Here is a 25580-nt window from a genome sequence, read left to right as displayed (position 1 = left end):
TGCTGTCTATATCACATCATTCATCAGCTGGATAACCAAATGGATTTCTCAGAACTCCTGCTTGTTCAGCCATCTTTCTCTGTAGGAGAACTGTCTCTGTGGGACAGAATGAAATAAGTTTAAACATGGCTTTAAATTATTTAGTCAGAGATAACTGAGTTTGGAAAGTCATACTGGAGAATGATCACCTTGGGAACTAGCTAAGTATGGTTTTGGGGTAAAGGGCAGGAGAAGGGAGGTGATATGTCATGTTGAGTACAGTGAAAACACAGATGTTATCAGTTCTCCTAGTGAAAGGCACAAGCTGCTCTTTCATTCTGGTCACACAGAAAATAATTTCCTGCACACTCAAGATCGGCATTGTTTCTCCTCAGAAGGAATCGGGCCCTAAGGGGGCTGAACAGCCTGGTGAACAGATTATCATAATTTTAGGGGGACTACATTTTATGAATAAGAGAAGAACAAGCAGAATTCAGTTTTACATTACTGACTTCTCTTAATGCTGTGAGGGCCTCTTATAAGGGACAAAAGCTAACGAGACTAAAAAAGTAGTGATGATCTCACCATTGCTTTTAACTTCACATTGACACAAGCAGGTTTCCTTGAGGAAGAGGTATTTTCTAATTTGGTTATAGCTGAATCTATCATAAAATTAAAGTCATTCATATTCACTGTGATAAAATAGCTCTGACAACGTTAATCCTTATTTCACACCCTCCTCTCTCTAGCCATCATCAAGCATCATCGCTCCCCCAGATTTATCCTACCAGAAGCACGGAGGCCCTGCAGCTTCTTTTCATGGACCACGATTTCATAATAACCTTCTCAGAAAAACCCAAACCCTGCCCTAACAGACTAGGGAAAAAAATACACTCTGACTGATTAGAAAGGAACCAAAACGATGTAGAGCTGAGTGAAGATGCTCGGGGCTGGCATGCACCAGCATTTCTGAGGCAAAAAAAAAAAATGCTGTTTTGAGAAACTCACACGCTGGACTCACTGCTGACTGGGCCACCACATTCTCGGGGTGACCTCCCTGCTGGGCACTGCTTTCATTGTCAGGGATGATGGGCAGTCCCAATCAGGCAAGAAAGCACCACACTTGCATAGGGACAAGCAAAAATGTTCTCCATGAACACACAGAAAATGGGGGCTGTTCAGCCTGGAGAAGAGAAGGCTGCCTGGAGACCTCATAGCAGCCTTCCAGTACCTGAAAGGGGCCTACAAAGATGCCACAAAGAAACTCTTCATCAAGGACTGCAACGATCGGACAAGGGGTGATGGGTTTAAACAGGGTAGATTTAAGTTGGATATAAATAAGTTCTTCCCTGTGAGAGTGGTAAGGCCCTGGCACAGGTTGCCCAGAGAAGCTGTGGCTGCCCCATCTCTGGCAGTGTTTAAGGCCAGGTTGGATGCAGCTTGGAGCAACCTGCTCTAGTGGAAGGTGTCCTTGCCCATGGCAGGGGCCTGGAACTGGATGATCTTTAGGTTCTTCCAATCCAAACCATTTTATGATTCTATCTACGTTACAGAAGCAAGCAGGAACGCACTTGTATGCGTGTAAGCACACACCGAGGCAGCAGCGACTGCTCCCGCACACATAACACACATAAACGTGTTTTTACATCACACCGGCAATTATAAGTTCTGGGCTCGCACCTCTCCCAGCAGGCTCCACTAGAACACTGTCCCCGTGCCCGAGGCACCGCTCTCCGCTCCTCAGAAGCCCCGCTCCAGACCCCTGAGAGACCCCACAGCCCAGCCAGCGGCCGGCGGCAACCCGCGGGCACCTCTCCTCCCCACCGCGCCTGCGCGCCCCGTCGCCACAGCAACGGCGGGCCGCGGCGCCTCAGCATGTCGCTGCCCGAGCCCCTGAGGCGGCGGCTGGGCTCCTTCAGCCGCACCGTCTTCACCGACAGCCAGCGCACCGGCCCGAGGGACGCGGGCGGCGGCGGAGGTAACGCGCCACGCCGCCCCCGCAGCGACAAAAATGGCGGCCGGGGCGGCTGGGGCGGGGGGAGCGTCCCGGGAAGGAAGATGGCGGCGCCAGCCGTCACCTGGCCGTCGTAAGGGCGGGGCCTCGGGCGGGGCCGGGCCGTGAGGGCAGTGATCCGGGGGGGGGGTGGCGGTCGTGCCGCGGTCTGCCCCGGCAGGAAGGCGGAGGTGGGGGTTGCGGAGCCCCGTGGCCGTGCTCCAGATCCAGGGTCCGGGGACAGGCCTTGGAGTAACCCCGGTGCCAGCCCAGCCGTGGAACGCCTTGTACATAGGGCCTGGTTTCACCGCCAGTCGTGTAGCGTGGCGGCGTGATGCTGTCTGCGGTGAAACTGCGCTAACACAAGTGCGGTGTTGCAGGCTTCCTTGAGGGGTTACACATGGAAAAGGCGTGATTTAAAACCGGGTACACTCTGCACCCGCCGTCACAGCTTAGTAAGCAAGTTTGCCTAAAGCATTGCAGGTAAAATCCGTTGTTACTCACACACCAGGCACGCCGCCTGTGCCCGAGTAAAAGAAAACACAGCACAGAATAAACAGAAGCACAACGAGGTATACAAAGCTAGAGCTGGGTAGCAAAAACTCAGGCTCACGGTATGCCAGCTTTATCTTTGTTTTTCCAAGTCTGTCAGAATTGCCTATAGCCATTCCTTCATCGTACTGCCAGTGAAACTTGTAAACCATCAATGCCCCCTTTTCATACCTTTGGACTAAGAGTAGCCATGAAATGAAACATGGTCTGTCTGCATAAAAAGGCTATATTCATTTCAACTGGTAAATCCATTCCAAGATGATAAAAATAAATAACCAAAAAGTCATTCTCATTTCAGACAGGAGTACTCATTTCCTTTATGTAGTTACACTGTTAACAATTACTAGTAATTCTTCATTTATCAAACAACACTGAAATACTGTTATTAACTACAGGATTAACTTTTACTTTTAGTCATTTCCATTTTCCATTATGAAAACTCCTAAGTGAATATCCAGCCCTCTGAAACCAATTGCAAATGTACCATTAACTCTTGGAGACTGGGATTTCAAAAGTTAAGTTTATACATATATAAATCAGTGAGTTGCTCTAGCATCAAAGAATTGGCCATCACAATACTGTCGGACTTTTCCATTAATTTTAGCAAGCCCAGAAAATAAGCATTAGTTCAATTCAGGGATAGAAAGATGAATTAGGGTTGGTTTGTATTGCTAAGCAATCATCCAAAACACAGTTCTAAAACTTGAGCAGAAGGTACAAATACACATGCTGTGTCAGTGAAACCTTTAACATACCTAAAGCATGGTCATCACAATTGAAATTGGAGCTCTTGGATTTTCTGCTTTTAAGTAATATGGCCATGAACCATTCAATTGTCATCACGTACATACAGGGCACACACATAGGTATGGGTAACTGGATGGCCATGTTTGAAAGGTAAAACAGCATTTTAGAATTGTATGTCGGTGCTCCTCAAAGCTTTCCTTGTGTTACATTCATTCATTAGGACAGCTGGGACAATTTTAGGTAGATAGTGAAAATGAAGTACCTATAGAATGTAAGAATGCAGATGTAAGTGCTGATGCTTAAAAATGGGATTATTAAATATATATATTGGTTGTCTTACACCTTCTATTTCAGTATAACAGTTCCCTGCCCCTCACACCCTACCCTTAAGGTCTGTCCCCAAGTCCTCCTCCCTTCCCATGTAGTCTAGTAGCTACCATGAATACTTCTGCAACTGGCATAAAGACTTCTGGAACAGAGTGTACCAGGCTGCATGTGGCTGGATTGGAAACAGGGATGCCAGACTGAGATGCAACAAAGACAGGTATGAGAGTGGTTGGAAGATACAGAAAGAGAAGACAGTGGTTCCAAAGCTGGAACTGAGACAACATGACTGTTCAGACAGATTTCAATCAAGTATCACCGTTATGACAGACAGGGACATAGGACTTGAATACAAATCAGTGGGTCACAATGAATACTTTGTAAACTTGCTCAGGTAGTACCACATGTGCCTACAGGCTTCTTTGGGGGAAAACATAAGGAAGGAAACATGATAATTGAAGTAAAGCGGATGCATCATCATTTAAATAGAATACAGCAATAAAACTTCACCCATTAAAAATGAATTATTCCCTTAGAATGACCTTTTAAATTTTTCATTGTTTTAAGTTTAATCTTGTATGTATATTATGAAATCCTAAATGTAGAATTTACTGCCTGCATGTTAAATATTTGCTTTTCTCTACATAGTATGAATGCATTTTGTTCTCTCCTGACTTTAAAGGATAAATTTTTGTTTGACATATACTTGAAATTGTTAGCTGTTAAGAACTAGAAGAATTAATGGGTTCTTGCAACATTCAAATGTCTATTTAAATAAAGATTGAAAATGGAGTAGGCAGTGTAAACCCGCTCTCTAGCAGTTAAATCCTTACTCATGAGGATCCTCTACAAAATAATGATCATCTAGTATTTTGTATCATTTAAACTTCGGCCATTCTCTGAGGAACAGCAATGAAATAACCACTTAATTCTTTCTGAAATGTCAGTATATAGCACTACTTGAGCTAAGACTACCACTCAGAGCTTATGGAGTAAGCCACAAGCTACCAGGTAATCAGCAGTCAGACACTCATCTAGAATATATGATTATGTGATAAAAATTCTCTATCCTGTGAACTGAAAGTTTGCATTAGATTCCAGGAGATGGTGTAACTCAAGATAGGGCAAGAAGTTTTCCTCTGAATAAAAATATTTTTGTTAATGTTTAATTGGGGAGAATGTTAGTGCCCTGCTTGAAGCTAAGGTGAATTCTGTTATGGAAGTATGGAACAAACTAGGAGTGATAAAGACTTCTCTCTATCTACAGATAATGAAGTAGTTTCCAGTTTACCATTGCAGATGTCCCTCTATTTCAACGTTTATTTTTTCCCATTTTGGTGGCTCAGCGTAGTTGTCATGCTCCATCTGAAGGTGAGTCCTAAAGGAAATAGTTTACAAATGTACTGTGTTTCTGATAAGACGCCTGCTAGTACTGAAGTAGAGCTCACTGTAGTTAGAGGTTATTGGGTTTATTGGGGAATTCCTTAGAACTGGAGGTTCAAGTGTACTTGAAAATGAATACAACACTGTCAGCTTAGAGTAGCAAACAGTGTCTTCATTTAACCACAAACAGCATGTTGTTAAATAGCGTATCAGAAACTTTTACTCTCTTCTTCACTCTAGTATCCAGACTTGTCGGATTACTACAAGTTCATCTTGGTCACGATCATGATCCTGACCTCATTAATAGAGGTCATTCGACTCTACCTGGGATACATGGGCAATCTGCAGGAGAAAGTATGTTACTTCATATACACATTAATGTGTGAAGTAGAGCTTAATTTTGGAGTTTAATTTTCGGAGTTTCTTAATAGGTGATATCTCCCTATTATAGGTCCCTGAGCTGGCTGGGTTTTGGCTCCTGACTCTCCTTCTGCAGTTGCCTACGATTCTGTTCTTGCTCTTTAATGAAGGTCTAAAAATTCAGCCACTGGAGCGAGCAGTGAATAGCATCTTTGCTGTCTTCCTCACATTCCAAGTCATTGCAGCCTTTGTCACCCTGAAAAGAATGGTGAACAAACTGGCAACTCACTTTCGTCTCAATGAGTTTGACCACCTGGAGGAACAGCCCATTCCTGGTTTTTACAGCCTTGGTAAAGAAGAAGGAGCAGTTTCCATGGCTGGTGGGGACCGCAGGACTAGGGGTCACACACTGAGGGCTTGAGGAGCTAATGGAGGCAGGCCTCGTGCTGCTACAGAGCTGTTTCCATTTTGTTGGGTCATTTTTTACCTTCCTAGATCAAAGATATTGAAAAATAGATACTGCTTAAAAGTCAACGTTAAACCTCAGAGACTGGAGCTTCACTCTGCAAGAAAAATATCAAAGCCAGTTGCGTAACTGGCTTGAGTGGGCTATTTATGATCTGTTACTGTATGCAGAAACAAGCTCAACAGAGCAGATTTGGTGTTTTTTACATTTTATAAAGGCACATGGTGTTTTCTAAAAAATTGAAGCCTTTTTCCCCTCACTGTTGTTTTGTGAACAAAACACATTGTTTTGTAAGCAAAACACATTTTGTTTACAATAAATCTTTTATACTTGTTTATTGTGTGGATACCAGGTTTGTCTCTGTTCTTCCAGATATGTTGTACATATTTAATGTCTGGTACCTCAGTGAAAATAAACATGGTCTGTCTGCATAGAAAGGCTGGATCTCAGTGAAGGAAAAAAAGTAAAGAAACCCCCCAAAACCCACCCCAACAACAACCTCAAATAATCTTAAAGCCCAGAAAGGACAATGTATGACAGTGAACAAAGACTACAGTTTCAGAGGTGGTCTTCCAGGTAATTCCAGTACTAGGAATTCTTTAATAATAGGCCAAGGATGGAATTTTAAAAGTATTCCTTCCTCAAAACTCCTGCATTCATCGTTGTCTTAGTTGGAGTTTTAAGTATTGAAGGCATTCAAACAGAATGGTGCAGTTTTCTCCAAAGGAGGATTCAGTCAGTCAGCAGTAACAACGTTATAGCCATTAAAAAAAATCGGTTTATGTCCCTGAAAGGCAGAGCCCATTTCTTACAAGCCAGGGCATACACCAAGGTTCCCTCATTCCTGTTATTTGTATTAATGTCTAGACTATCTGCTCCAGTTTCTGTAATGGCTAAAAGTTCACTTTTTCTGTCAAGGAGGGAAGGGGATCGAAAGTTAAAATACATTTTCTATTTGGCTCCTTTGATTTTTTCAGCAGGGCAAGAGTTGTCAGCTTTGGGAGCTGGCACAAACATCCAGCCTGCTCAAAGGAATGTAAAGAAGATGGGTCTAACATGAAAAAGGCACAGTGTGCTTAAAGCTGCTGCATCTTAAAAGCTTATAGAATCTCTTGTGAAAAGAAGGTATTAGCTTTGCTATATACCAGAACAGTTCATTTTATTTTTAATCCATGAGTGAATGGTACAGTTAATTCTACTAAAGTTCCCTCTTCATTTTGTTATTATAAAGCATATATTATCAGAGCATATACTCCTTTGGTTTGTTTTGGGTTTTTTTTGTGTTTGTTTGTTTGTGGGGTTTTTTTAAACAAACTACTGGCTTGGATTGGCTTTTGTGCTGAAAAATAGGCTTCCTGTAACAGAGTCTCTAGGAGTGTCTTTAATGGTTAATATAAAACATTTAGACCCCCATATTCAGAGCCTGCAAGAGGTTTAAGCAGAAGTTACTTCATTTCAAAAACACTTTCACAGCATTAGAAACTCCTTGTCAAAACATTCCTAACTGATGCAGTGGGAACATTGCACATATTTTTATGTCAACCACAATTACACCACTGGAGAATGCCAGGGTCAGGGCTGATGAGCTGCTGAACCTTGGTAGGATCCATTTCAGTAACAGATACTGGCATAATAGGTGTTGGCAGGCCAAAGAGAAACATCAGATACCTTGGAGACTGTTTTCTCCAATGACTGTGAACTCAGGTGACTTAGTGCTTTGGTAGCCATACAGAGCTGCCTCTTCCTGCCCAAATGTGATAGGACTAACACCAATGGATGTGCTTCCAGGCCATGAATCTAGAGCAGACCTCCAAGGAGCTCACATCCACCACTAGGAAAACCAGGGTGTTAAGAGAAAAACAAGTTAATGATGCAGCATGGAAGCTGAGCACTGTTAGCTTTTGATACGTCCCAGTAATTTGTCTAAGAGAACATGAAAGTTAAGGGAAAGCACTATCTTTCCAATAGGGACACCAGCTCTCCAAGTCTGCCCTCAATACCATTGCCAGGACAAGCACTGGGACAGCTTAGAAAAGACACTAAGGCAATTGCTATGCCTTTTGTTCTTCACGTGTCTTGCCTGCTCCCCTTATTAAAAGCCCACTATCAGAGATGAGTAGGGAAGTATACTGAGAGGGTACAGTAATCTAACCTCTTGCCTTAACTAGAAAATGGTATATCCTTTTATTTCTTTCTTGTATCACCTTAACAAGTTTTAACTCTTTTGTGAGATTAAGAGTGTAAAGGGTGTGAAGGCTTTTAAAATCAAGTACATCAAATACAACATAAAGATGAATAAAAGTAAACCGTACACCAATGCTGACAACAAGGAACTGGCCTCCCGTCTAAAGCCATGAGATACGACTCAGAATCTTTGCTTCTGGTGATAAGGAAATGATGCACTTGGAAGGTCAAATTGCCATGTAAAACAATTATCAGGAGCCAAAGACACTCTTTAGGATGGGAGGGAACACATCAATAAGGCAATAAAGAAAACAGAATTCAGAGAAACAGAGTTAGAAATAGTGTTGCCTGGAAATGCTTAAGGTAGAAACCAGTCTGGGGCATAAAGCTCCAGCAACACACTTGGTAAACACAAGATTTCTGCATTCTCTCTTCTCAGGTTTCCTAACAGGCCCACTAATCTATTCCTGATTTCATCATTACCAGCTTAAACATTTAATTATTAATAAATTCTGCAACTCCCAAAGCCTAGAACTCCCATTCAGTGCCTACAGCTGTAGTTTTCCATGAGTTTTGTATTCCTTATGTGTCCAGTGACAAGAAAATTACAGTAACACTCAGGAAAACAGAACAGAGAATTGCACTGAAAAAAGTGTCAGGTGAAGTACATGAGAAGAAAAGGGGGAAAAACACTACAGAAGGTACTTGCACAGTAAGTATACATGAGAAAATAAATAAACAGAGGAACTTCCTAGCATCAAGAGCAAAGCTGCAATAATGGCATTAATGTTTTAAAGAAAAACATAGGAAAGCTTGCTTTATTTTTAATGAAGAAATTCAGGAATAATTGCCAGAACAGACTGGAAGCAGTGAAAGGTGCTTGGGAACTTCAAAGGGACTCACAGCAGGAAAGCTAACAGTCCTTCAGAAGGTGGAGGTGACCCTGCCCCTCTACTCTGCTCTTGTGAGACCTCACTTGGAGTATTGTGTGCAGTTCTGGTGTCCTGAAACTGAAAAGGACATGGAGCTGTTGGAACAAGTCCAGAGGAGGGCCATGAGGATGATCAGGGGACTGGGGCACCTCCCGTATGAAGACAGGCTGAGGAAGTTGGGGCTGTTCAGCCTGGAGAAGAGAAGGCTGCGTGGAGACCTCATAGCAGCCTTCCAGTATCTGAAGGGGGCCTGTAGGGATGCTGGGGAGGGACTCTCCGTTAGGGACTGCAGTGACAGGACAAGGGGTAACGGGTTCAAACTTAAACAGGGGAAGTTTAGATTGGATATAAGGAGGAAGTTCTTTACTGTAAGGGTGGTGAGGCACTGGAATGGGTTGCCCAGGGAGGTTGTGAGTGCTCCATCCCTGGCATTGTTCAAGGCCAGGTTGGACAGAGCCTTGGGTGACATGGTTTAACATGAGGTGTCCCTGCCCATGGCAGGGGGGTTGGAACTAGATGATCTTAAGGTCCTTTCCAACCCTAACTATTTAATGATTCAGAAGTCTTCCTTGTCCTATTACTCAGACAGCTATGAGTAGGTATATAGTTCCATAACAGGAAGAATATACTCACCTTGCAGTGCAAAATATACATGAAGAGAACATAAGAATTTTAAATTCAGCAAAGCAGGCGCTTGGGGAGCAAGGGGGCTTGGTGTTACAGACAAACAGAGAATAGGTGGAAACAAAGGTGAAAGGAAGGAGCTTAAGAACACTGGAAACAAGTGGAAGTTCATTGAGCAGCATCTTGACAGTTTTGAACACAAGCTGTGCAATAGCAGCTTATTGCCACACTAGGGTTTGTGCAGAGAAAACTTCCAAACATATTTTTTCATAATCTAGAGAGCTGCCGATAGCTCTCCCTTCATGAGCAAGGTCTTTGAATGCCAAAAGTCCGTGTAGAGAACTCAATTATTTTATTTCACTACGTTTACTGTTAAGAAAGGCCAACAGCCAATTTAAAGGAAATTTGTACCAACGTAATTTCCTTTCACTGAAGAAACGAGGAACAGGCTTATTGTCTAATGATGCTCTTTTATTTTTAGGTTTCTGATCAATTTGAAGATGAGTTGTGTGTTCAAGGGCATAGTTGCTGAGTTGTTAATACCTGAACTTGGCTGTGTTCCTTGCCTAAAATAGACTTTGTAAAAGGATTTATTTTTTAATAGTAATAGACTTCTAAGAAGGGGAAATTAAATTTGGAAGAGGCTTCAATTATGTACCTTACTCAAGCAGATGTGATAGAGCAGACATGAGATAAGGCACAGATTTGATAGAAAAAACAGACAATTGGTTAAAAAAGGGAGTACAGCATTAACCTTCCTATATCAACAATGCACTCTTTCAGATTGCTGAAAGATTTGTACCCAGAGAAAGGAGATCATGCATTTTACTTTTGCCTTTGTCTCTTACAAACTAGACTAGACTTAGTGGTAATCTTTAACTAGTTAAAGAAGCAGGTAGTACTGGCAGGTAGTACTACGGTCTGATAAGATAGTTGATAGTAATATTTGATAGCTAGGTAAGGCTGCAGAGATCATTTATTTTTAAAAACAAATTTTGTTTCTCCTGGACAAAGATCAGATGGCAGCAATTAAAAAGGACTTTCTTCAGTGATTCAAATAAAGCAAAGATAGTAAAGCGGTTTTCTATAGGAGGCAGGCAAAGCAGTATATAAGGGTCAGCTGATAAGACCAAGAAAAATTGAAACGATAACAGAATAAATAGGTTCAAGAAGCGTAACAGTGAAGGAAAATGAGAATGTTGATGATTGATGTCCCTGAAGGAGCCCCTGGGTACATGAAGCAGAGGATTTATTAAAAGGAAATAAATGTGCTAAGTTACTAGCTTGAAGTCCTATAAGGATTCAGGGGAGACGTTGTTCCCCCAGCTATGCAGCAGCCTACAGGACACAGTCCTACATTCATTAAATACATGCAACTTTCACAGCTTCTTATGGAAAAGCACTTTCTTCTTCAGATGATGCAAGGTTTGAAAGTAATAAAAATACAGGTCCTGGGAAGCATATACTAACTAAGAGACATGAGCACAAGAGAGAAACCATAGAAAGAAATGAACAAATCTGGCAGGCAGCTGCAAGCACAACCATGCTAAAAACTATGGCTTCCTCAGTGAGTTTAGGAAGTATTGGTGACTTCCTTGAGACCTGCCGTGAACACCCAGTGTCATGGAAGAAGTTCCTGCAGTGTATGAAAGAAGCTACTGTTGTTCTTTACGGATAGAAAAGACACTTCTTTATTCACACTAGTGGACCCATACTGTTCCCAAGTAAAAAATGCAAGCAAAAATGTTTGAATGCTCTTTAGTTACCACGTTCTCAATTTATAGAGCTTCCATAAGCTGAATTCAGTAAGGTGAGAAGAATACCAGATATAGCTGTTCCTAATCCCTTGTACTGCTAATGCCAAGGGAAATTTATTTCTTACTGTTTTAAACAGAGAAAACTAATAGGAGGCTGAACCTTTGAACAGAACCTCTTGTCCTATGCCAGCCACTACTGGTCACCAGCTGCTAAAAGAGGAACCTACTGCTTGTGTCAGTGTAGAGTGATTCCTGTCAATCAGCGTTTGACCTCCTGTTTGAGTTACAGAAAGGATTTTGCCTTCAGCAGCTGTTCTCTCTTTGTTTTGACATTGACCCCCTGTCTTTTTGCACAGGTAATGCAGAATTTATCACCAGATTAAAACTCACAGAGGATACCCAAGTGTGCTTATGACTGCAGCATATTCATGTAAAAGTCAACAATTAAAATATATAGCTAAAGGACTCTATATCTTATTTGTTTGTTTTTAAAACACCACAGTTTGAAGCGAAATCTTACCACAACCAGAAACACCACAAATCCTCCATTTCTAAAAGCAGCTGGGGGTAATTGAACAAGCCTTTGAGCAATACCTTCTCTTTGAAGGTCCTGGAGGCAGCTCACTCTTTTTCCCCTCAAATGAGTCAGCATGGTTAACAGCGCATATATAAAAACAGAGGGTGGGATGGAGGAGTGTTTTGACAAGGATCTTCCAATAGTCATACAAAATATTCCAGCAGCCTGTGAGGATCTACCTGAATTGGTAGAAGTAGAAAATCCTCAGCATGCTGCAAGCATCCCAGTATTCCAAGTGCCCTGGATGCAGTCATAGTGGCTCAGGGTACCCTGAAGCACAGCTGAGCGGTCTGTGCCAAGACTGCAATGATGGAAAAGTTTCAAGGTTATCATGCTGTTAGAAACATACCTCCAAAACTTGTTAGCATCTTTCAGCCAAGACAAAGCTATGCTCCTAGGAAAGAGTAACTGGTTGATTGCTGTTCACATCAGGCTTTATCTCAAAGCCAGAGGTCTTTTGAAAGACCGAAACCACTCTGAGAAGTTACCTCCAGAAGAGCACAGCCTCGATTGAAAGAACTTGAAAAGCAGAATTAATGGGTCAAATGAGGACAGCTGTGTGGGATGTCCTAGATGTAACTTTGGCCAATTAGCAGATGTCTCTTCGTGCTGAAGAGGTACAAGAACGCTCAGTGAGGAACAGCAAGCAGTGCAGGGTTGTCCTGGCGAACTGCTCAAGTGTGCCACACGGAAGAGCATGTGATGAGAGCAAGTATTTTCAGCTGATGTATCGACGGAAAAGAAACACCACTGAGCTTTGACGTGTGGCAATAATTTTCTTTCCCCTTTTAAAAAAAAAATCATCACACTGAAAGAAATACATGTTAGTCCTGTGCTAGGAGGCCCTAAAATACTAGTACCCTCTGCCTGCAAACATGTATGTATATAATGCCCAGATAGAAAAGCAATCCCCTTTATGTCTATGCAATATTTGCAGTCCTGTGCTAAGAGTAACAAGCAAGCAAATGAGCACTCCCTGCTACATACACACATGAACTTTTAGCCAGTGAGAGGAATTACTAAATATTCATTTATTCAAAATTGAAAGTGCTCTCATATGCCAAAAAAAAAAATAAAAATCACAGCTTGTTCAGTTATTTGATAGAGCTGCTTTTATTGATAGTCAGCAGAAAAAAACATGTTTCTCCTGCCATTAAGGCACTGGTTCCAATGCGGTAACACCCATCTACCAGAGCAATCAGCACAGTGAAGTCTATATTTCTCTAAACAAAGAGGCGATGTCCTTGACCCTCACCCCTGAGTGCAAGGCAGAGCTTGAGAATTTAAAACTATTCTTTTATACAGCTTTACTCTAGGAAAAAGAAGCAGCTGCAACCTGTGCCCTAAGAATGGTAAGTTCTTGTCACCAGCGTTTGTGTGCCATGTGGGGCCGGCATTGGCAGGTAAACACCATGCAAATCACGGGGGTTAGTGTTCGTCATATGTGCAAATGCACGTGCTGATTTGTACCCTGTGCATATGTACCTTGGATCATATAGTGGTTCTCTGCTCTTTCACTGCTCTCATCTGTAATGGAAATCTTTCCTTGTTGTCAACTTAGGAGAATATTGAAATTTCTCTCTTTCCTCACTGGAGAAAATGTGATAGCAGCTGCCAAAATCAGGCTCCCAGTATTAACTACCTGCATGTCTTTGTACATTACCACTTACCAAGCTGAGCAATCACAGACGGCAGCCAAAAGTGTCCTGAAATTTGGGGGGAGGGGAAACAAGAAAAAACATCCTAAAAGCTGTGAAAGTAGATTGGACAATGAATTAGAAAACATGCTGGTAAGGCAGCAGCAGAAGGATTAGCCAGCCTGGTTGCAGTCAGTGACAGTGAGATGTGACACAATAAAAACTCAGTTACTGGGTTAGGACAGCCCTAGGGTACAGAAGACTGAAATGAAGGAAAGCTGTGGATTGCTTTGTTCTGGAATATTTGGGGGGTTTCTAGAGCTATGAAATATTACAGTGATAATGGAGGTTAGAAAAGAAGGCTTATAAAGGATAATTCAGGATGCACTGAAAGAGTAGTTTCAATATTGAACATTACCTGCAACAAAGCAGCCCAACAGCTATGAGTAGCATGGGGCATGTTTGCCCCTGTTCACATTAGTACAGCTTTCACTTACACATTGCTAAAGGAATGATGCTGGTCCAGTAAGCAGCAGTACAGCTCCCTGTGCTCCATGGACAGCACATTCCCACCCAGTGTGCCAAGGGGTCCTTCAGCAAAGCCAGTCTCTGGGCACGGGGCAGCTTTGGGACCCTCCTTGGGGGAGGATGTGGCAGATGCAAATGGTGCCACCACTGCCCTGAAATCCAGCCCCTGCCAATGGGGATTTTAACTCTGAGAAGATGAACCCTCATTGGGATCCAAGGAAGAGGTTGGTTGCTGTTTTAATTCCACCATATGGCTGGCTGCCGTTGTTTCAGGCTGTGTTGCTGGTGGTTAATCAGGCAGCCAGAGGCTTGAATTTTTAGTGCTGGCTGGCAGACAGTTGATAATACTCCAGCTGTGACAGGAGCTTGAGTAGGACCTCGGTGTCCAACCTAGATTCATACTACTGTGTCCGAGTAAGCACAGAAGTGCTTACTGAGTGCACAGAAGTGCTGAGGACATACAGAGAATCATAGAATAGTTAGGGTTGCAAAGGACCTTAAGATCATTCAGTTCCAACCCCCCTGCCATGGGCAGGGACACCTCCCACTAAACCATCTCACCCAAGGCTCTGTCCAACCTGGCCTTGAACTCTGCCAGGGATGGAGCATTCACAACCTCCCTGGGTAACCCATTCCAGTGTCTCACCACCCTTACAGTAAAGAACTTCTTCCTTATATCCAATCTAAACTCCCCCTGTTTAACACATTACCCCTTGTGCTGTCACTACAGTCCCTAATGAAGAGTCCCTCCCCAGCATCCTTCAGATCCCTCCCGCAGGCCCCCTTCAGGTACTGGAAGGCTGCTCTGAGGTCTCCACGCAGCCTTCGCTTCTCCAGGCTGAACAGCCCCAACTTCCTCAGCCTGACTTCATACGGGAGGTGCTCCAGCCCCCTGATCATCCTCATGGCCCTCCTCTGAATGATCCTCCTCTAATCCCACTTGAATGCGAAATCAGTTGTGTTTCCCCCACCCCAGCACCTTGGGTAAATACTATTTATTTCTCTTGAGGTCTGCAGAAAACCAGTGACTTCCAAAAATGTCACCTGGTATCTTTTCATTGTCAAAAGGTGTCTGCACTGTCTGTTTTTTTTTTTTCAGAGGACCAGACACTCAAAAATTGATATTATCCTATCTCAAGCATTAAGAAAAAATAAATTAAGAATTAATTTTAATTAAAGAATTAATAAGCCCCTGGGGGGAACAAAATCTCTTTAAGAGCTCTGCCCATTGTCCCGCTGAACAAAGGTTTTGACCTTGTAAAAATAAATAAATATTTTCTTACTCTTCTTCATGCTTGGAGCATTGGGATAGAGAAACTGCACAGTGCTTTGAGCCATTTTACTGCTTTATTGTTAGTTCTCCTGAAATCAGCCTGTGAACAAGTGATATTCTAGGTCTGAAGGCTGATGGACCCTTCTCCCCCAGAGCTGGAAGACCTTCGCCAGTCCTGCTTGCCACATACATAATAGAGTATTGCCCATTTTATACCATCAGAACACCATCCCTTATGATGGATATTCAGAACACAGCTTTTCCCATACCTTTATGGGAATTAGGCACTTTTCGAGGCACATGCGACTCAGCCCTGCAGAAATCCCAGTGCTGTTTGCATGCAGAACAGGCACATACAGCTAGCTCAGTGCTTCAGCAGCCTTGCAGTGACAGCCCTGTTATTTAGTACCCATTTACTATACATCATTAATACCCTGTAGGCTTTCTAACATGTAGCTTGTTCCTGCCCTCACTTCTGTGTGGTTTTGATGTGGTAGACATGTGAATGGTGCCCTTCAGGGCTGTGTTCAGAGCAATGATCTTGTTTGTCTCCTGCTGCATCAGTGTGATTTGGAATCTAAAATAGAGACACCAGCTTCAGATGTCTGCAGCATGAACTTACATGGATGCTGTTGTCTGGAATCATCTTTTTTTTGGGGGGGGGGATATTGGAAATATCTTCTATGCTGTTTTCAGCCAGCAGAAGGGCAGGGCAGCTTTTTCTCTTGCTAGCAATGGAAGAAATCCCCATTGTAATATCTACTGCTTATTATCCTTGTTGATAGCTTCCTGCTCCCTTCCAGCTTATGAAGAAGCTGTGGCAGGAGGCAAGCACAGTTACAGTGACTGGGCTTTATTCACTGCTGAAACCTTCCAAAGTCATCTAAACCTTCTGTCTTTCTCAGGTGCCTTCATTCTCCTTAAGATGGAAAAGAAAATATAAGCAGCCAGCACCAGAACTGTCACTGGGGAGATGCAGTAGATGCTCTGTAACCAGCATGGGCACAGGAAGAAGCAGTGTGGGTGGGTGTAGCACCACCGGTTGTAATAGAAAAGGGATTATTTTCCTCCTTTTCTGGGCCTGGGAGAAATAAAGAGCAAACACACCCAGAATATGAAGCAGTGCAACAAAAAGTGAATTGGAAGTTTCTGGTGTGCGGTGAGAGGACAGCCCTCTGCTGAGATGCAGCACACAGTTCCTTCACCGGGACAGACTGACTTCAGCCGTCTGCTTCAAGAGATTTAACTTCTAGAAAATGCCCATCATCCCCTTAAAAAACCCCTAAAATCTGATCACTTTAAAAGCTCCCAGGTTGTACCTTTGAAACCCTGTCAGGTGTTTTCCATTATCTGTCTCCAGAGTGGAAAAGTGGAGAGCATGACAAGGTCTGAGGGACTTACAGAGGAACATGGAGATCCTAGAATAAAGTTGTCCATTGTCACTGTGACCATGTAGCTTAACTGTTGAAGCTAAGACCAAAATCCTACTACAGTTAGCATTATCAAGCACCTCTTTACTGCAATGTATCTTTCACATGTGCAGCACACCCTTAAGAGAGGCACTTTGCCTTAATATGTTAGAAACCCTCTTAAATAAGTTTAAACTATTGCACTTATTCAGCCATGTGCAGATGTTTTCCTGCTGCACTGTTCCATCCCTACTTCCCCTTCCGCCTCTGAACAAGCTCAGACCACTGCATGTCCCCCAAAACCAGCTGAAAACACCCAAACTCACAATTACACAGTCCCATGGCCAATTACCGCAAGTCAGACCTACAAGAACTACAGGGGGCCAGAAATTAGAGCTCAAATGCCCAAAACAAGTCAAGCACAGCTAAGCTGAATGATTTCAAGGGCAGGTCTAAAGGCACATACCAGCACAAATATTTTGATGATCTCAGTTAAGAGACTTCACCACTCCCTCTTCAGGGCCATAAACAAAGTTAAGTCACTGCAAAAACATTCTGAACTGAAGTACCCCAGCAGGAGAATGCGCTCTTCTTGGAGTTTTAACTATTAAAGCCTTACACTGCAAAAACATTTCCGAACAAAACTGGGATAAAACCAGTGTGTTTAGTGGGAATTTTTTAGGGTTTTTTTAAAGCTAGCTACAGAGAGCTTGATGTTATCCTCAGAGTGCTTTCAAGTCTGATGCTGAGGCTGAAACACAGGCAATGGGCAGCTGGGCACAGCTTTTTCACCTTCCATAGGTTGAATCTAGTTGAATTTGGGTGACGTGGTCTAGTGTGAGGTGTCCCATGGCAGGGGGTTGGAACTGGATGATCTTAAGGTCCTTTCCAACCTTAACTATTCTATGAGTTTATGAATCCCAGCATTCCCTGGAAAGCCAAAAGCAAGCTTGAGCTGGGGACAAGTGGCTGGTGGTGCACAATGGCACTGCCTGCACATTGCCCTGGACCAAGCGCCCATGCTACGGCTGGCGGCTGCACAAGAATTTTGGGGGAAAACAGCTATAATTACATTTCTGAGACGGTAATTATGTGTATTTCACACAGCTTAGCAGATGTCATGTGGTACAATAGGTGCTGTGAAGAATACTCATTTATTAAGTAATTTATAGCATAATAATTAACAGCTAATCACTTGCAAGTTAAGATGCTCTGGGAACAGACCCAATTCACAGTATGTGCTGCCTCCTTCCAGGAAATCTCGATATTTAGACAGCACTCCTCACCACCACAAAGCCAGCTTCTCTGCTCCATCCCCGCAGAGCCCGTGCTTGCACACACACATCTGCAGGTAATAACTGTGTATGCGGCAGCAGCTCAAATGAAGAAATCAAACTCTTATGTGATATCCACAGGGCGGGCGGGGAGCCTGAGCTGCTGCCTCTGAAGATGTAAGAAATAGGAGAACAAGCTTTTAAACCAGGCTGGAAGAAAAACGCCATCTTTTTACAATGGAGCAAGCTTCATTGCTCTGCTCTGCCTGGTTAATTTGAAGCTGACACAGATATAGCTACACTTAATACATCCACCACACCTCCATTACAGCGTAGCAATGCCTAACTGGAAACTGCTTCAGCCTCCACGCATGTCAACAGTGACGTTGTCACTGTCAGTCCTCAAACTACATCACAGGATGGCTTAATTGAAAGCTTTCAGCTAAAAACTTGCTCAGATGTAAAGCCACAGGCTCCCCAAGCCTGCCCTCCCTATGCTTGCCCCATCCCTGCAATGCCCAGTTGCTGCCTTGCTGCACACCAGGTTGTGTGGCCAAACCTGCACCTTCTCCAGCAGCCCAGCCCTGACTGAAGTTGAGGGATTTGGGGTCACTCCAAGCCTCCCTACATCTGGGATGGCCATCCTGCAGTCTAAGTGGGATGTCTAAGTGTTTGGACTTTCATAGTAGCATCACTGGCTCTCAAATGGCTGCCCTGGGGGAAGACCAGTGTGCAATCACTGTTCAGAAGCAGCCTGAGCTTTGCAGGAGATGGGGCTTTCCCAGCATTCCCAAGTAATTTCTTAGCCATACTCACTGCATTTTTCCTCATCGCAATCACTCACTTGTATGGGCAAAAAAGACTTTCTCAGGAGGGACTGTCCTCGGTTTGTGGTTATATTACAGCGTCACCAGCCTAGTGCCATTCAAACCACAGCATAAAGCCACATTTCCACTTTTCTCTGCTGGCAGAAAAGCCCTAGGAGTGTGTGCTAGTGTTTGATGGGGAACAAGGAGCTGTATCCACCACAGAGCAGCATGCCAGCCCATGCAAAAAGGCGTGTTTTGGCTGGGGCACTGAGCAAAGGTCCTCATCCTTGGATGGCATGACCCTATGCTGCTCAGTCCCAGCTGTAGGTGCCATAACATCAGCCTCATGTGGTTTAGTCAGCTGTGCAAAGAAATCCCATCCTGAAGCAGGAAACTTTCAGCCCCTTCACTGTGTATTTTCACTTAGGTGTGGGTTGTCCTCAGTTGTCCCTGTACCTAACTCCCATCCGGGCACTGCAGCACTTGCTCGCAGCTGTATCTGTTGTCAGTGAACTCCACTGCCCCATTTCACATCATTAAAAAATAATATTCCTTTATGAGTTTAAAGTTTGCCTTTCAGATTGCTTCCAGGGAGCGTCCCCTCATTCCTGTACAGTGAGGCAAGCCAGTTAGCAGATATACTATTACCACAGTCTTTTGTTTCTTTCCCCTTTAAACTAAGCTGCTCCAGCCCCTAAGCTTTTCATTCAGGGACCCTTCCAAACCACAATCGTTTTCATCACCCACCCAGTCCCATGACTACCTGCACTTTTGAACAGCAGCAGTAAGCTGAAACCATTCTCTTGGGCTTCAGCCTTTGGTTTCCTTCCAGTTTTCTGCACTGCGATCAGAGGCAACTTGCAATGAGCTTTGCCTGCCTGCAGAGAGCTTATTCCCACCCACCAGTGGGGTTATGAGCTCACATATGTATGTACCTTGCATGTAAAGGTCATGACCAGGAGAGTTTCAGTCTGCTGGAGAGTGCCTCATACAACAGCAATGCTACAATACACAGTCATAGGACTGGCCGGTTCTCTAAAGCACAAAGTTTAATGCAAGGCCAGTTGTAATTTTATCTGCTGCCTGGTTAGAACAAGCACAGTGATGCATTCAGATTGCTCTGAGGAGATGGAGAGATGAGAGTTGAGCAGAGTTTACCCACCTCTGGACATGGCTAATTTCATCCTGCCAAAGTCATCAACGGCACTTAAAAGCATCTGTAGGAAGAAGGAAGCTTTTTTCCCCTGCTCTTTCCACTGCTGCTGCAACACAGAGCAGTCGCAGCAAAAGCTGTAGCATCATTCTGGTCTCTGATCTCGTCCGCACTCCTATAAACATCTCTTTATCATCTGTCCATGAAAATCTCCTCTTTGCTCACTTATGGCCCATTTACTGCTCTGCCAGCTAGTGCCTTAAATGAAGCCTTACATGTGCCTGAGGTTCCTCCCCAGCACACAGATGCAATGGAGAAGGAGGGTGAGAGGAGGAGGTCAGCAGGAGGGGTGTTCGAAATCTGCCAGGGCCAACGAGGACATTTAAGCCTCTGGAGATCTCCCTTGACATGACAATAACTTCATGAGCCTCTACCAATGGGCAGACATTGACAAGCAGCAGAAGACACACAAGCGGTGTCCCAGCAGGGTGCAGGCATCCACATTCCTTTCCCAGGTCTCTCCTGATTGTGGGAAAGGAAAGCAAACTCCTTTCTAGGATCCACATCTTCTCCCCTAGCTTGGTGATCCCTGTCCAAGGACAGCGCTCTGCAGCAAGGCAAGGCTTTCCCTGCTTCAAAACCTGGGGAAAAAATAATCAGATTAGTTTGAAGCAGTTGAGAAGAATGAGTTCAATCAGTAAATGTCTCAAACAACATAAATCAGCTGAAGTTCAAATACCATTCCTCCCCTGCAGCTCCTAGGGTATCTGCCAGTCTCCAAGTAAATCACGGACCCTCTGAAACCTCTGCACACATCACAGTCACCCAGCAATAATGCATGAAAGTTCCTGCCACCAGAAAAATCATACCTCATGGCCCATAAATCACCAGTGTGTCATTTCACATGGCCAAGGGCTGCGAGCGAGCAGAGTGCTGCACAGCCAGGTGACAAATTCATTTTGGATGTCAGGAGCAGCAGAGCTTCCAGTCAATCTCAGGCTGCAAGTGCCTGAATTCAGATTTACACATCTAGCAGATCTGGCTTGTTTTATTGTCTGTTAATTCATTCCACCACAGATGAGAGTGAAGGGCAGACGCCAATGCCCTGGCTTGAAGCAAAGGGAAGGAAGAAATTCAGCCCCTCTTGATTGGACTCGGGAGAGCAGGAAAGAAGGGGTGGACTGTTCCTAAAGCCAGCTGGTGTTCATGAGGCAAAGCAGGGCTCCTTCAGCCGTAGTGGAAAATAAAAAGCAACATCATTTGGGACTGAAACAACAGATATTTGTAATAGGGAAACTGTAACACATATTGCTTATGATGGGCTTGGCATCCAGATCTAAGTCCTGCTGTGTTTCACCAAGGATCACATGTGCACCTTAGGTGCTTCTAATAAAAGCCTGACATTACTCCAAACACAGCCATGAGGGGCAGGTGCTGTCACTTCACACCCAGTAAGAAGAGAGGCAGCATGCTACCTCCACCTCCTGCTTTCACACCAAGCACACATGGACCTGCTGCTGTAGCAGGTTTGGCTGCAGCAAGCCCTGCCTGGGCACATTGCTGCACTGGGCTTTTCTCTCTCCCCCTGGGCCAGTGCATGAGCATCAGAAGGGTATTTTGTCTGGACGAAGGGCTGCAGGAATAGATGGTCCAATGCAAGCAATAAAAATAACATGACATGCTGAAACCAGCTCCATGCAGCCAGGTCCTCCCACAGCAGTTGGCTGTCCGGCAGTGGTAGTTGCAGTGATTTACAGCGTGAATTTAAGTAATAAAGTCATAGAATGGTTTGGGTTGGAAGGGACCTTAAAGCTCATCCAGTTCCAACTCCGTCCCTTCAACTAGACCAGGTTGCTCCAAGCCCCATCCAACCTGGCCTTGAACACTGCCAGGGATGGGGCAGCCACAGCTTCTCTGGGCAAATTTAGTGCATGGGAATAGGCTGGAATAAGTAGGTTAAATGCTGGGGACTCTCCCCACAGCATTAGTTATTCCCTGTTCCCAGGTTTAAGGGCAGACATGCTGGTCAGAGGCAGGCAGAGCTTTGCCCATTGTCCTCATTGCCTGAGAAACAACAGCCTCAGAGGCTGGAGGCTGCTTGCTCAGGGCAATCTCTCACTGGGAATCCAGCCCAAGCCTGGCTGAGCAAGCATTTCCAAGACACCTGCTTCAGGAGCTGGACACAACATCACTCAGGTGCCCTTTTCTGGCTCTGCCTGCCCCAGAAACAACCCCAAGCACCCAAAATCTCAGAGGAACCCTCTCACCTCTCTCAAAGAGTGAGCTGTAAAAGAAACCACTTGTATTACATCAGGAAACATCAGGAGAGGTGGTGTCTGGCTTTGTTTCTCACACAGGAGGGGATAAATGGTTTGCAGTTCTGCAGCCCCTTGCACATAAGCAGACTCGGAGCAGAGCATCCCTTTGCATGAGGCAAGGATTACATCACATTTCTACGAACAGGGGAAAGCCAGCAAAGATGCAGGTGGCTGGAGTCCTATCCGGGAACAGAAACCCTTCCAGTCTGCTCCCTCTGCTGCCCGTGCCACACATATCCTGCCTGACATCCATCTCAACAAACGGCAGCTCAGCTGATGGTCTTTTTCAGGAATGACATCATCTCTTTCCCTCTCATAGCATGCAGACCAAGCAAGCCAATTCCATCATTGCATCTCCTTCTTTTCTTGCCAGGCGCTGATGGATTGCGCTAACCATGCACTGGTCGGGTGCAGGCAGTGCATGCTCCAGGGTGGAAGCACTGGCTCCCTCCTCAGGTGTTTTATCTCTGTGGTACATTGGAATATCACCGAGGATATACCTCCTAGCCATAAAGCTGGAGCAGGGGTGAGCCATTAAAGGGAGATAATTCCACATCACTTCCAGACATCCCAGCAGCACTTTGCAGTAGCATAACATCGTGTGTGGAAGGTGAATAATGATACAGCTACAACAGGCAGGGCTGGGAATCACCACAGCACAGATCAGATTTCTTAAACCACTTCATGTCTGCAATATCGTATGTCTTTGTGACAAACAAACAAACGAGGGGGGGATCTTTCATTCAATCCCTTCTCTGAAACATCAGTGAAAAGCAGAATCAGTCCACAAAGAGCAGGAGGCCTCCAGCCCATCACCTACTTGTGTATGTGCATGTAAACACAATATATATATGTATATCAGTGTTTTGATGCCTTTACTGAAAGCTGCCAAGCAGTCATCCCACCCACCCTTGCACAGCAGGGGATGCTGCAGGATGTCTCCGTGCTTTGTAGCTGGAGCACACTCCCAGATGCGGGTCTTCATCCACCCCCTTAGGGCACCCCTGCTTTGGGGAACACAGGGACTGCTCATCTCTGAGTGGTTATGGTTCTGGGGAGAAGACCCCTTGCCTCAGCAGGGTGCACAGGGCAGGACAATCCATGCTTCCCAGGGCCAAACACAACGCTCATCATTAAGTGTGCATTTCCCCCCAGAGCCTGTCCCTGACCCCCACGTTGTCTTCTTCAAAATCACAGAGGAAATCACAGTGCAAACTAGAACTGGAAACCCTGAGGGCCTGGGGCTTGCAGCAGCGTCTCTCTGCCATGGCTCACCTCACTGCCTCCTTCCAGAGCAGCACACTCAAAAAGAGAAAGGAAAATGCCTAAAGACAGCAAAACATCACCTTCTGCAGGCTTGAAGGCCGGCACCTCTCCCAGGCCACCATTTGACGGGCACAAGCATGCATTGCATGTGCTTGTGGTACAGTTGGGTCCTTTTTTTAATATAGAAATATTTAATACTTTTTTTAATATAGACCCAGTGCTTTGGGTGTGAAGCTCTGTGATGTACAAAAGCAGCAATGCCGCATAGCTGCCATGAGCTCTTGAAAGCACCAGCTGCATTTCCAGTGTGTGTCACCCCTTTCTGCAGTAAATTGTGAAAGAGAATAGCTAAACACCAGCTTCTGCTGCTTTCAAGCAACCACACAATGGAAAAAATCAATTTTGAGGAACCCCCTTAAAATGGGATGGAACACATTGTGGCTATAGAAAGGAATTGGGATGCACTGGTTTCATAGCGGGCCAGGGGATGGTGGTACAGAAGGTTTATAGAAGGTAAATTGGTGCCTTTAACTCAGCTCCTGGATGGCACCGCAGGCTTGGGGGGATAACACAGCTTTTGCTAACCTGAAGAGCATTCCAGGAGCCAGCTTCCCATGCAAGAGAACCGTCTGGAGCTCACCTTGCTTCTGGAAAAGCTGGAAAGTCAGCAGAAGCCTCAATCTGCCTGTTACTTGCTTAGCTTTGGAATCCAAACCTTACTGGGAGAGAGTGGAGTTTTCAACCCAAAGAGCCTCCAGGCCCCCTTTATGGAGCCAAGGAGGGAAAATGGGAGGTGGTGGCTGGCCAAAACCAAGGTCAAGATAAGGACAGTATTATTGTAGCCCCTGCTCCTTTTCTTTGACCTTGAAGGGGAAACAAGCACACTGCACAACCCCATTAATGGTTTCCTTCTCTTCACAATGAAAATTTGCACACATTTAGCTGCCTCCTAGGGAGCTGTTTGCATTTTAATGCTTTGCTATTTGCAATAATTTGAAAAGAGCCAGAGCTGATTGCTCCATGTATGTCACAGGAAGCAACAACCAAGATGTCTTGGGGAGACCTATTTTTGTCTAAACCTTATCGGTGCCCAAACCTGGATGGCACTAAACAGCACTGAAGTGCTGCTGTTGGGGAAGTGTGTGCAGGGAGTATTCATTCTGCTTTGCATATCTCTGCAGACAGGAGGACCCCATCAGCACCAACTACCTTGGATGAGCCTGTTACTGGAGAGCCGAACAGTCCCCCCTCACCCCAGAGGCACCACAGCAGCCAGCCAGGCACCAGGGATGCTCTGTTCTTTATCATCTCCGTGCAAGCAGCACGTTCTCACCTGGTTTTGCACAACACTGGCATTTATAGTGCCCTGATTTATACTGCAGACCCTTCCTTGGCATATTCCCCTCTGTGCTGTACACGTTGCTCCTCCCATGATTCAACAGACAAGATATAGGTATTGCTTTTTAGGGGGGAAGGATGGAAAATAGTTACTCTAAGGAAATCTCTGGGGTCCCTTTTTCCTCTTTCACCAGCATCCTCACCCCTTCCCTGCAGAGAAACACACCACGGCCCTTTCCAGACCCTTTAAAGCTCACCCTAGAGCATAAACACCGAGCTGGGCACGCTGATGATTCAAGCTGCTTTGGTCAGCCCTCACTTCCATAGCGCATTTTGACCAAACCTGATTAACAACTGCAAAGAAATTATCCACGAGCTGCACTAACTAGTCCTGTTTTCACTCGGAGACCACCAGCTCCAGCTGTGCCTCACATCTGGCAGCCGCTGCCCAAGCCAGCGTACAGGGGTATAGCTCTGCAGCAGCAGCAGCCCTTGTTGGGTTTTGGTGGCAGACAGTGCCCTCCAGTGGGACACTTGCCACCACACCATCCACGCATCTTCACATAGGGGGGAAAAAATAAGCAAACGTCATTCCAGTTTTAAAAGCCCTAAACTGAGCAAATAGAGAAGTTACAGCCTTCGGCTACAGGACAAGCTGGGGACACAACTGTGCTCTACTGCCAGAGGAGGATTTACT

General features: G+C 44.8%; 2 protein-coding genes across 2 annotated transcripts in view; one reads left to right on the top strand and one right to left on the bottom strand.

The window, feature by feature from the left end:
* The first annotated feature begins 1750 nt into the window (after positions 1 to 1750).
* On the top strand, positions 1751 to 6139 carry TMEM17 (transmembrane protein 17). Its single transcript, XM_065682210.1, has 4 exons — positions 1751 to 1957; positions 4863 to 4966; positions 5219 to 5332; positions 5430 to 6139. The coding sequence occupies exons 1-4, from the start codon at positions 1855 to 1857 to the stop codon at positions 5757 to 5759; spliced, it is 651 nt and encodes a 216-aa protein (XP_065538282.1). The 5' UTR covers positions 1751 to 1854; the 3' UTR covers positions 5760 to 6139.
* Positions 6140 to 19839: 13700 nt separating this feature from the next.
* LOC136015776 (uncharacterized) overlaps positions 19840 to 25580 on the bottom strand; it is a 35776-nt gene continuing 30035 nt past the window's right edge. The window contains exon 10 of the mRNA XM_065682203.1: positions 19840 to 20602. Within this exon, the coding sequence (XP_065538275.1) occupies positions 20382 to 20602 (221 nt within the window). The 3' untranslated portion in view covers positions 19840 to 20381. The remainder of the gene's footprint in view (positions 20603 to 25580) is intronic.

The sequence above is a fragment of the Lathamus discolor genome, chromosome 5, assembly GCF_037157495.1.
Source record: "Lathamus discolor isolate bLatDis1 chromosome 5, bLatDis1.hap1, whole genome shotgun sequence".
NCBI lineage: Eukaryota > Metazoa > Chordata > Aves > Psittaciformes > Psittacidae > Lathamus > Lathamus discolor.
This window is presented reverse-complemented; position numbering and strand designations above follow the sequence as displayed.